Here is a 12,855-nt window from a genome sequence, read left to right as displayed (position 1 = left end):
GTTGGCAGCATTGATATAATGAATATGAACATGGTTGTTTAATACTAACTAGCTGAGTACTGTTGGATGTATAAATGTAAATAGTGTATACCATTACATCATGTATGACAAAAAGTGTATATCGGATCACATTGGACCATGACAAGAATTCTGAGATGAATACTTACATAGTTAGTATTAAATGAACTGTCTTCAATTCTTGAACGTGACGTTCTATCCTTTGTTTGAGGTTCGTTGTATTCTTGGAAGCGTGATCTATTATTCGCAGGAGATGGACGATACGTTGGCGTTATTAATTCCTTTGAACTTGACGACGATGGATGAGAAGTTCGAGATGTACTGTGTTTGTATGATGACAAATGTGACTTATCGTTATATGTTGATGAGGATGACTCAAACAACTCTTCAACTTTCCTGTCATTCTCATTATTAGTGTTTGATTTCTGAAGCATATCATATCTTATGTTTGATCCTACATCTGTTAAATTTGAAACACTACCTCTCTGCTTCATACTGTGTAGGTAAGAAGAACTGTCAGTTAGATGTACATTATTAAGGTCTTGTGACAGGTTGGTCATACTTTTCACAGACATAAGTCGAAAATGTCGATGTGATGAGGAAGGAGAATCATATACATCAGCATCTGTTTGGTTATATCTGTGATGTTTTTTCGTATGAACAGCCCTGCCCTTACCAAATTGTCCGTCCCAATAGTATATTAATTGTGTACATTATTTGTATACAAAATTCATACATACAAGAAAACAGCAGTACATTATTTGTATACACACTTTATAAAAATTCATTAATGTATATTTGTTGTATACTAGAAATGTACAGACTTTTTGCATAGGATTCAATGCCTAAATATTGTATAATTTACATACACATAAAATGTACAATACCATGACTAAGAAATAAAGAGTAACCAAACAAATTTATGTTAGAATCATGTCAGAATGAAGTATAATTTATGTATACATTAATTGTACAAATTATTGACTTGGCATCTTGACAAATATTAGTATTATTTATGTATAGAATGTACAAAAATGGAACTTAGAATCTGAATAAACTTAACTAGGCCCAATAATACAATATATGTATACATAAACTGTACAAAAATATGGAATTTAATATTCAATTAAATACATAAGAGAGTATAAAAACATTTTTAATAGATTAATTACAGGAATACTAAACTATATATTTGGATATCAGTAAAATTATATTTTTACTACAGTTTACTGAAAGAATTCAGTCATTATAAGGAGAGTGTATAACACATTTCCCACGAAAGTTGTTTGCCTAATTTGCATATATTAAAAATGATCCTGTTTTGGATCCTAACATGACTTATTGCCAATTTTTATGAACTTTTTTTTGATCAATTTAACTAAATTAAAATTTAATTTTCCATTATATATCTAGTTTTGGCATTTTCAGTTGAGGAAAATACAATGAAATAAATCAGTATTATTCTCACCACAATCAGTTTGTTGTACATCCTTGGCTCACATATATGTCAAACAGATACAATATAGGATGTAAATGAATGTACTATATAGTCAGTCAGGTAAGCATAAACAATTGATAAATTGAATTCTAAATGTAAGTATAGGTAAATACAAATACAAATACATGCTGTTGTGTAATAAGACCATACACTTGGCAAATGCATCGTCTGCCTGCACGCCGGAACATTCACCTTGAAAATTCAAGATGGGCAAATGAAATGCACAAAGAAGTTGAATTTCATTTTGTTAAATAAATGCCCTATTTATGAATTGAGCTTTGTACAATTTTTGTATACAAATCTGTTCCAAATATAGGGTACTTCCTGTATACAAAAATTATACATAAAATGTACAAATTTATTCAGAATTTTGTCTAATGAATTTTGGTAAGGGTGATTTGTGTTCATTCGTAGGTATCAGTTTTAGAACGCGAGTGATTTCTTTTGATTGTGCGTTTGATGCGTTCATAATTCAGTGGTCCAGGACCATTTGAAAGTGGTCCACCTGTGGATGAGGGAAGTCGGGAATTTCTACGACTGCTATGCATCATAGACGAGTTGTATGCTGGGGATAAGGAAGATCTCCGGGCTGGTACCGGATGACGGGTCCTATAATTTGGTGGAGATGCTCTACTTGTTCCAACTATGTTTTCTGAAGCTTCCTGCGAATGAGAGAATGTAATGTTGAATAACCTAGTAAAAATTATACTTAGCGTAACATATACACTATGTATATGTAAACTTAGTTTAATGTACTTTATTAGATAAAATGTTTATATTGGGTCAGAATGTATATCAAGGAAAACGTTCTTCGAGCCCTTCAACTCCCTCTAGGGGTCCTAGTCTGCAAAAAAATCCTCCAGTACTTTCATTAGTAAGGAATGAAAATCGGTTTACCATGTTCATAGTTTGTCCTGAAGCTGTCTAACACTTAATAACATGAAAACATTGGTAATTGAGATAACAGACCCTTTTAACTTTATTTAATTTTTTTTTCAAATCTATGTACTTTTGTATTCTGAATAATAAGACATATTTTAATCTTTATTATTAATGTTTTGTCTGCAATAAGAAGCTCACAAGTCCACAAATAATTTTATTAGTTATTGATTTGCTATTTGAGATTTCTTTTCGAATTGGTCTTTTGGGGAATAAAAAAAAACATTCGAACTTTCCATTCTGACAAATCATTATGACCGACGTGATTTTAAATTTTGAAACAATACCTTTATTTCACTCTCTAGCTCAGTTGGCACAAACTTCGGAATTTGCGTGTTCTTTAATTTTGTGTCTAATGACAGCATCGTTTCCATTGTGGTTTTTACCTGGCTACGCGATTTCATAACCTCCACAGCGCTGCTATATTGTTTCACTTTATCAATGTATTCATGAGACGCTTTGAGTAAATCTACGCTTGATCGAAGTCTTTCTGTGTCCTTTTTTATTTTTGTTTCGACTTCGGTAAATTCACGTTCTAAGTTTTTCAGCAATCGTTCTTCTTGCTTTCTTATTACTGATAATGCATTCTGTATTGAATGTTCTGTTTGCTCTTTTATTTGTAATTCGGCTTCCTCCTTTTTTTTTTTAACATGCCGTCCACGTGTAGTTAACTGATCTATAGTATTATGTGCCTCCTTTATTTTTGCACTTAAATCCCGAATTTGAGGATCCAACCAATACAGAAAATTGGCAGCGGCGGTTTCCACTTTTGAAAAAGCATGCGTGTTGTGTTTTTCCGGTACACACAAACTACAAACAGCTTCTACGCACGTTTCACAGAATAAATCTAACACCTTGCCTTTATGAGTACTGCAATGTGCAACGTTTAACCTTTCTCTTTGAATTGTCACGATATTGTGATTTCGCCCATGGGCTGTAACGCAACGCTTGCACAGGTAAACAGCACAGTCCATACACCGCTGTGTTAAATCTCGACTTCCTTGGCAACCATTGCATGTTATCGGGCCATTTTTTTCCGGGTTCGTACCCTCAAGTATTTCGATGACGCCACTGATAACAATACTTGGTGGCAGTTCTTGTAAAGCAATGTCCTGAAACGTTTTTCTGCAAAGTGGACACGAGTGTCCACCATGTTCTTCCACCCACTGTGTTAAACATAACTCACAGAATGAATGGTGACATGGTAGAATTTTAGGATTCTGGTATCGTTCAAAACAAACACAACAAGTCAGATAATTCTCGCCAATTAAGTCCGCCTTACTACTTCTTGCTTCACCCATGATATAGTTGATTCACAGTCCCTCAAAACAACGCTTACCAGTCTGTCTGAAGCCACAAATACACACCAGCAATAACAGTGGAGAGTTCCCTTGGTCGGTTTTTGTGAGTACAGCCAAATGTATACTTGTTTACACGTCTGCTAGTGTTTACGTACGTCCAGGGAGCTGGTATGACACAGCAATCGGTAATTCCTAAAATGGATAGGTACGACTGACGTCATAGGTCAAATTGGTGAGTGACTGTGTTTATATGTATACGCGTGATAATGCACGAGCCAATCCAGACCGCCGAAGGGGAGGAGCTGGGATATGCGGGCGGTAATTTCATAAAAAAGAATCAAGCCAGGCCGATTAAAACATTTGAGGTACATTTTTAGGTACAAACTCCGACACTCACATAGGAAACTAACTTCGGGCATTGATGCTAAATAATTTTGCTGTGTATTGAATGTGAAAGACCATAATCTGTGAATTTAATGTGAAAGACCATAAGCTGTGTATTGAATGTAAGAGACCATAAGTTATATATTGCATGTGAAAGACCATAAGTAGTGTATTGAGTGTGAAAGATCATAAGTTGTGTATTGAATGTGAAAGACCATAAGTAGTGTATTGAATGTGAAAGACCATAATCTGTGAATTGAATGTGAAAGACCATATGTCGTGTATTGAATGTGAAAGACCATAAGTCGTGTATTGAATGTGAAAGACCATAAGTTGCGTATTGAATGAGAGAGACCATAAGTTGTGTATTGAATGCGAAAGACCATAAGTTGTGTATTGAATGTGAAAGATCATAAGTTGTGTATTAAATGTGAAAGACCATATGTCGTGTATTGAATATGAAAGACCATAAGTTGTGTATTGAATGTGAAAGACCATAAGTTGTGTATTGAATGTGAAATTCCATAAGTAGTGTATTGAATGTGAGAGACCATAAGCTGTGAACTTAATGTGAAAGACCATATGTCGAGTATTGAATGTGAAAGACAATAAGTTGTGTATTGAATGTGAGACCATAAGTTTTGTATTGAATGTGCAAGACCATAAGTTGTGTATTGAATGTGAAAGACCATAAGTTGTGTATTGAATGTGACAGACCATAAGTTGTGTATTGAATGTGAAAGACCATAACTTGTGTATTGAATGTGAAATTCTATAAGTAGTGTATTGAATGTGAAAGACCATAAGCTGTGAATTTAATGTGAAAGACCATATGTCGTGTATTGAATGTGAAAGACCATAAGTTGCGTATTGAATGAGAGAGACCATAAGTTGTGTATTGAATGCGAAAGACCATAAGTAGTGTATTAAATGTGAGAGACCATACGTTGTGTATTGAATGTGAAATTCCATAAGTACTGCATTAAATGTGAAAGACCATAAGTTGTGTGTTGAATGTGAAAAACCGTAAGTACTGTATTGAATGTGAAATTCCATAAGCTGTGAATTTAATGTGAAAGACCATATGTCGGGTATTGAATGTGAAAGACCATAAGTTGTGTATTGAATGTGAAAGACCATAAGTTGTGTATTGAATGTGAAATTCCATAAGTAGTGTATTGAATGTGAGAGACCATAAGCTGTGAACTTAATGTGAAAGACCATATGTCGAGTATTGAATGTGAAAGACAATAAGTTGTGTATTGAATGTGAGACCATAAGTTGTGTATTGAATGTGCAAGACCATAAGTTGTGTATTGAATGTGAAAGACCATAAGTTGTGTATTGAATGTGACAGACCATAAGTTGTGTATTGAATGTGAAAGACCATAAGTTGTGTATTGAATGTGAAAAACCATAAGTTGTGTATTGAATATGAAAGACCATTAGTTGTGTATTGAATCTGAAAGACCATCACTTGTGTATTGAATGTGAAATTCTATAAGTAGTGTATTGAATGTGAAAGACCATAAGCTGTGAATTTAATGTGAAAGACCATATGTCGTGTATTGAATGTGAAAGACCATAAGTTGCGTATTGAATGAGAGAGACCATAAGTTGTGTATTGAATGCGAAAGACCATAAGTAGTGTGTTAAATGTGAGAGACCATACGTTGTGTATTGAATGTGAAATTCCATAAGTACTGCATTAAATGTGAAAGACCATAAGTTGTGTGTTGAATGTGAAAGACCATAAGTACTGTATTGAATGTGAAATTCCATAAGCTGTGAATTTAATGTGAAAGACCATATGTCGGGTATTGAATGTGAAAGACCATAAGTTGTGTATTGAATGTCAGAGACCATAAGTTATTTATTGAATGTGAAAGATCATAAGTAGTGTATTGAATGTAAAATACCATGAGCTGTGAATTTAATGTGAAAGACTATATGTCGTGTATTGAATGTGAAAGACCATAAATTGTGTATTGAATGTGAGAGACCATAAGTTATGTATTGAATGTGCAAGACCATAAGTTGCGTATTGAATGAGAGAGACCATAAGTTGTGTATTGTATGTGAAATTCCATAAGTAGTGTATTAAACGTGAAATTCCATAAGTAGTGTATTAAATATGAAAGATCATAATTAGTGTACTAAATGTGAGAGACCATAAGTTGTGTATTGAATGTAAAATTCCATAAGTAGTGTATTAAATGCGAAAGACCATAAGCTGTGAATTTAATGTGAAAGTTTATATGTCGTGTATTGAATGTGAAAGACCATAAGTTGTGTATTGAATGTGAAAGACCATAAGTTGTGTATTGAATGAGGGAGACCATAAGTTATGTATTGAATGTGAAAGACCATAAGTTGCGTATTGAATGAGAGAGACCATAAGTTGTGTATTGAATGTGAGCGACCATAAGTTGTGTATTGAATGTGAAAGACTATCAGTTGTGTATTGAATGTGAAAGACCATAAGTTGTGTATTGAATGCGAACGATCATAAGTTGTGTATTGAATGTGAAAGACCATAAGTTGTGTATTGAATGTGAAAGAACATAATTTGTGTATTGAATGCAAAAGATCATAATTTGTGTATTGAATGTGAAAGACCATAAGTTGTGTATTGAATGTGGAAGACCATAAGTTGTGTATTGAATGTGAAAGACTATAAGTTGTGTATTGAATGTGAAAGACCATAAGTTGTGTATTGAATGTGAGAGACCATAAGTTGTGTATTGAATGTGAAAGACCATAAGTTGTGTATTGAATGTGCAAGACCATAAGTTGTGTATTGAATGTGAGCGACCATGAATTGTGTATTGAATGTGAGACTACCAGTTGTGCATTGAATGTGAAAGACCATAAGTTGTGTATTGAATGTGAGCGACCATAAGTTGTGTATTGAATGTGAAAGACCATAAGTTGAGTATTGAATGTGGAAGACCATAAGTTGTGTATTGAATGTGAAAGACCATAAGTTGTGTATTGAATGTGAAAGTCCATAAGTTGTGTATTGAATGTGAAAGACCATAAGTTGTGTATTGAATGTGAAAGACCATAAGTTTCGTATTGAATGTGAGAGACCATAAGTAGTGTGGTAAATGTGAAAAATCATAAGTTGTGTATTGAATGTGAAATTCTATAAGTAGTGTATTGAATGTGAAAGACCGTAAGCTGTGTATTGAATGTGAAAGACCATAAGTTGTGTATTGAATGTGAGAGACCATAAGTTGTGTATTGAATGTGCAAGTCCATAAAGTTGTGTATTGAATGTAAGAGACCATAAGTTGTGTATTGAATCTGAAAGACCATTAGTTGTGTATTGAAGTTGTGTATTGAATGTGAAAGACCATAAGTTGTGTATTGAATGTGAAAGATCATAAGTTATGTATTGAATGTGAAAGACCATAAGTTATGTATTGAATGTGATGACCATAAGTTGTGTATTGAATGTGCAAGACCATAAGTTGTGTATTGAATGTGAAAGGCCATTAGTTATGTATTGAATCTGAAAGACCATAAGTTGTGTATTGGATGTGAAAGACCATAAGTTGTGTATTGAATGTGAAAGACCATAAGTCGTGTATTGAATGTGAAAGACCATAAGTCGTGTATTGAATGTGAAAGACCATAAGTTGTGTATATAATAAAAACAAAACAATTATCAATTCTATGTGTTGGTACTTTGAGAAAAACTTTTAACTGTACAATAACGCTACCATGTATTGTCAATCGCTAAATTTTCACTGCTAGAAATTGTCTTGATATCAGGACTGTAACAATCACAAACACTCTTTGTTGTAGGACTCCAGGGGAAATTTAACAGCTACTAACCTATCGATTTTTCAACATAAAAACAAATCCAACAGGTCTTGGAGTCTTACTTTCAATAGATCACAGTGTAGCAGTTGCTCGAACTTAGGCAGAGGGTTCTCCGAACCCGCCTATTCACATAGTTCATACCCACCATAGACTTCGGTCAGTCAAAATTTTGAACTGTAGGCATTGATCAGAAATTCTGCCGATGACGGAGAGATAGAATCTAGGTAAGGGGAAGCCCAATGACCCCAAGATTCTTTTTGCCTTACGTCACGAACCACATGACCTAGCCCATATGGCAGCGCCATAGACGGCTGTACAATCACTCTGGTTCCTTTCTCCACATCGAGGACTTAGACCAATGCTACGGAAAAAGGCACTCCTCAATGGAGTGGGTGTCTCTTAGGTAGTAGTTGATAAAGACATTTTGCATTCTCAAGAAGCCTGCCCTTAGTATATGTTCAAGGGGGTGCTTGACGCTAGTGCTAGTGAGTTAGCGATCACCCGGACCTCATGCGTTTGTACTTGGTGACTCTGCAAGTTCTGTGTTGAGGAAATTAAAGTATTATAGACCTCTAATACAGTCGTAGTAATCCACATGGCGATGGAAGTCGGGGAGGCCGGTCTATCCTGCCTGCCAGGGCCGTAACACAAAAACATGTGCTTGGCTCCCCATCTCGAATCCTGAGTATGGTTGTCATAGCAACTCAGTGCTCGAACCGGGCAGAGAAGCAATTCCTCCTGATTATCTTGGCCGACAATAATTGACAGCCGGGGGATGACGATTGACTGAGGATCTTGTCCTGGGATTTGGTTCTTCGCGAGAAACCTGATTCGTGTCTTTAGCACAACTTGATTGTCCGCACCCGTTCGAGAAGGACAGCGCCTACCTGAGGCGAGGGCCAGTAGGAGGACTGTTTTCCATGTCAAAAACTTGCGTGGTGCTGATCGGAGAAGCTCAAAGGGCGGTCTGCTTAGAGCGGACAACACAACTGACAAATCCCAATTGGGCGGTTCCTTTGTTTGGGGTCTCGACCTCTGATTATGGAAAGCAGTAAACAGTCTCCTAATAATAGGCTAATCGGCTAGACTTGACCCAAATGCGTTCTCAATGGCGGGGGATAAAACTGACCTGTAGCCAACGATCGCTGCATAGGACAAACCTACTTTGTCAAACAGGTGGACGAAGAAGTCTACTACCTAGCCAATAGAGGGATGGCAAGGATCAATCTCCCTTCCACTACACCAATCAGTATATGCTCGCCACTTCGAGTTGTAGGCAGCTTTGGTGGAATCACTGTTCATCCTGGCCAGGATGTTGGTAGCCCGCTCAGATAAACCTTTTGTCTGTGCGAGTCTACTAAGAGCCTCCATGCGTGTAAGTGGTACATTGCTGGAATCGTTGGTAGTGCGCTGTCTGATTGGGACAGCAGGTCCGGTAGGTTCGAAAGCACTACTGGTGTTTCGACTAGCATTTCCAACAGAATCGCAAACCAGGCTTTGGTTGGCCAATTAGGCGCCACCAGAGTCAATATGCAGGTGGGCTCCCGTCAAAGTTTCTCCAGTACCTGGTGAATTAGCGGGAAGGGAGGAAAGGCGTACGCATCCATGTGGGTCCATTGGATCAACAAGGCGTCCATGGCCCAGGCCCCTGGTGTCAGCAGGAGTATTACGCACGTCAGGAGCTTGGCATTCCGGGGTGTGGCAAACAGGTCAGCCACATTGAGCCAAATTTCCAAAGCAAAGTGATGTGCATCCGCTATCCACAATAGTTAATCCTCCCCCATGTTTGAAGTATATCAACACAAGCCTGAGATCTGGTTTCGAGAACATCAAAATACCTGATTGTAGTGTATTTTTACAATGAAAATATCGCTAGTTTTTCATCTGCGATCGAATCACAAAATCACTGCATATGGAAGATTTGAGATGCAAGGTGTGTCTGAGATACAGCTCCGGACACATGCATAGAGACTAAAGCATTCGTCCAAATGAGAACTGAGAAAGGAATTAACATTAAAATAACTAAAATTACCACACTGGCAGCTGCATGGGCGGGTAGAATGTTGTAAATAGTGAACACCACCCGGTGTCTGGAGACACTACAAACAAATTGTTGATGAAATAGGTTTTATGTATAGTCACCCGCACACCTACTCAAGCCTAGTGTATACACGACCAAAAAAAACATGTTCAAAACACAGAACACACACTTAAGAAATTCTTAGCTTTTAACAACCACCATAACGATAAGCGAGATTAAAATCTGTGTTTTGGTGGTGAAAAGCAGTAGTACAACTTCTACTCCAATGGATTTCATTGCAGAGAAAGGAGCTTTTATGAACACGGTACATAAGTCAACACCAACATTTTGATAACAAAACTATTAAGCAACAAAACAACATACAGTATTAGTAATGAAATTTAATATTATGCAAAAAATAACTAAAATTTAACTCTGTATTTACAAACTTTTTTTTTCAATTTAAAAATACAATTTATTTACAATGTCATGGTTTGTCTGTTATGAACATATACAGAAATAATTCTAGGATAAACTACTGAATACTCTGATACATTTAACACAGGACAGGGGTACTAAAAATAATAAAGGAAAAATGATAAGCCTCTCAGTAAAAACAAGTACACACAGAAACAGGTTATCACAAATCAAAATGCCATTAAAAATACTACAAACATTGCATGTATTAGCATAGGGGAATATAATCTACCACACCCTGCCCTGATTGTATATAAATTCTCTAATTTATCTAAATGTACTACATTATGTACAACAGTCTAGTATGCCTTACATTTAATAGCATGTAACCCTAATCTGAAACACATTCTAAAAGCTTCATCTCAAAATTACTTGATATAATTAAGTGCATAGAGTAAACACTGATGTGAAGTACCAGTCTCACAATGAATACGATATATCAAAGCATTTAGCTATATTGTAGTTGAAATAATGGTTAACACAGATTAGCATTTCATAACCAATTCTATTTCTGAAATCAATTTCACTCATTCTGTACTCTATGATTAGAAAAATTAAAAATATACAGTAAAAGTCTGTAAAAATTCACTCAACATGAGCAAAATAATTACTACATTCAAAACAATCTCAAAGAACGTATTTAATAACAGTCCATTTATCATTGGACTAGAAATGTCCAGATAGATTTATGATTATTAAGTAAAAAGCACTGAAGCATACTGAAATTGCTAAAATAATCTAAAGATCCTTGCAGAATAAGAAACCAAGCATTTACTGTGAAGTAATTTTTCATAAATTAAGTGCCTGTTACTTAATAATTAATTAATGCTAAGAGTATCTTTATCACTCACATAAATCTAATGAACTACATCAGCAGATGTATTTTACAATGAATTATAACTATTTTAAGTAAATATGTAAACAGCATACAACATTTTGAGTGGAATTGTAATTGTTCTAAATAACATCACACAGCATATATATTGATTGGTGTTTGCTCCATTCATCCATTCTTAATATCAATAGTAACGCATAGTAGCTGCTAACATAGTAAGTAAAGCAAGTAAATAAAGCCCAACACATGACATGACAAAACATGTTAAAGTAAACTGTTTGTATGTGTATGGCAAGCATAGGTCTGACACACACACAAAGCACATATTCACTTTTATTAATATAATATTTACCTGCTGTATATCTTGTGTTATTTATTTGCTTTTTCACAGCATATGAACAAATTGAAACCATTATTGTTGGTGAATTTACTCTAAGTATCATTAATTAAATACTGATTTATTCATTGACTATATCGAGTCATTTCATTTTTTCAATAAAAGTATCATATTTATAAGTATTTTATATTATTCTAAGATTGTAAATATCAGGTTTAAGTTCAGTGACCAGAATTTCTCAATTTCATCGCCAAGTAACAACAACATCACCCTGATGCATGAGGGAGCATGCTGTAAGTTAAATTGACTTAAAAATAACTATGATAAACAGGAAATAAAATTCAGTAAAATCTGGTTAAATAAAATTTACATAAATAAGAAATGTATATTTTTTTTAAATAAAATCAAGTAAATACAAGTGTTTAGATTTGACTATGGGGTTATTATGATATGTGTCTAGACTTGTTGACTCATGGACGAGACAGGTTGTTGACTCGTGGACGAGACAGGTTGTTGACTCGTCTAAGATGCACACACATTCAAAGATGTTAAATGCAAGTAACAATTTGAGTGACTTAAGTTACGTTATTGACTCAACCACATGTAACATTTTACAGTCTGTAGAGCCAAGGTTATCAGAAAATTGGTCAAATTTATGAAACAAGCTCCATCATAATGTGTGGATAAAGGCAATATTGTTTCTACCATCAATATTACTTCTATTTGAATCTAAGTCAAAGGTGTAAAATTTTCACTTCATGTTGATCATTACGTCTCATAGTTTCAGCATTTGAGGTTTTGTAACTGTTCCTTAATAGATGAAATTAAAGTATTTGTGAAGATGACATTATTCATTAAATATTGCCATGGTGATGATGTATATTAAGTAGCCATATCAAAAATGGTAATTTAATACTTTCCTTGATACAAGTAAGCATAGAAATCAATGTAAATGAAACATGCTTGCATAATTATAAGTACACATCTCTTTTGTATTTCCCAAAATGCACATCAAACTATTGGAACAACATAACTATTTCAGGCAAAATTACAAAAGTCTGGATAAAAACAGGGGTTCTTTGTGAAATAAACTTTGAGGGCAGTCTTCATCCATGTCAGTGTGGTCTTAGGCTGATTTACCAGTTTCATAGAAGAGTACATATCCCTGAGACGACTTGACACGGTTAGATGACATCTCACTCACCCTGATGAGAG

At 35.1% G+C, this 12,855-nt stretch overlaps 3 protein-coding genes across 4 annotated transcripts in view; all 3 read right to left on the bottom strand.

Annotated features, from left to right (window-relative positions):
* The window catches only part of LOC146746135 (ubiquitin carboxyl-terminal hydrolase 2-like), a 35,235-nt gene extending 34,583 nt beyond the window's left edge, over positions 1 to 652 (bottom strand). Inside the window, exon 1 of the mRNA XM_085499415.1 lies at positions 168 to 652. Coding sequence (XP_085355541.1) covers positions 168 to 593 — 426 coding nt within the window. The 5' untranslated portion in view covers positions 594 to 652. The remainder of the gene's footprint in view (positions 1 to 167) is intronic.
* Positions 653 to 775: 123 nt separating this feature from the next.
* On the bottom strand, positions 776 to 3,937 carry LOC102804582 (E3 ubiquitin-protein ligase TRIM33-like). The gene is made up of 2 exons (XM_085499417.1): positions 2,743 to 3,937; positions 776 to 2,178 (listed from the first exon to the last, which is right to left on the bottom strand). Exons 1-2 carry the CDS (start codon positions 3,754 to 3,756, stop codon positions 1,921 to 1,923), a joined length of 1,272 nt encoding a protein of 423 aa, XP_085355543.1. The 5' UTR covers positions 3,757 to 3,937; the 3' UTR covers positions 776 to 1,920.
* Positions 3,938 to 10,282: 6,345 nt separating this feature from the next.
* LOC102806042 (ubiquitin carboxyl-terminal hydrolase 2-like) overlaps positions 10,283 to 12,855 on the bottom strand; it is a 33,718-nt gene continuing 31,145 nt past the window's right edge. For both annotated transcript variants that reach the window (XM_085499413.1, XM_085499414.1), the window contains one exon: positions 10,283 to 12,845. In XM_085499413.1, coding sequence (XP_085355539.1) covers positions 12,767 to 12,845 — 79 coding nt within the window. In that variant the 3' untranslated portion in view covers positions 10,283 to 12,766. The remainder of the gene's footprint in view (positions 12,846 to 12,855) is intronic.

This window comes from Saccoglossus kowalevskii, chromosome 5 (assembly GCF_978046115.1).
Source record: "Saccoglossus kowalevskii chromosome 5, keSacKowa6.1, whole genome shotgun sequence".
In the NCBI taxonomy this organism is placed as follows: Eukaryota; Metazoa; Hemichordata; class Enteropneusta; family Harrimaniidae; genus Saccoglossus; species Saccoglossus kowalevskii.
This window is presented reverse-complemented; position numbering and strand designations above follow the sequence as displayed.

Coding starts and splice junctions, on each gene's coding strand:
- LOC102804582 (XM_085499417.1), bottom strand. CDS start 3,756: ATGGGTGAAGCAAGAAGTAGTAAGGCGGACTTAATTGGCGAGAATTAT. Junction 2,179..2,742: donor AGCTAGAGAGTGAAATAAAG/GTATTGTTTCAA, acceptor TCTCATTCGCAG/GAAGCTTCAGAAAACATAGT.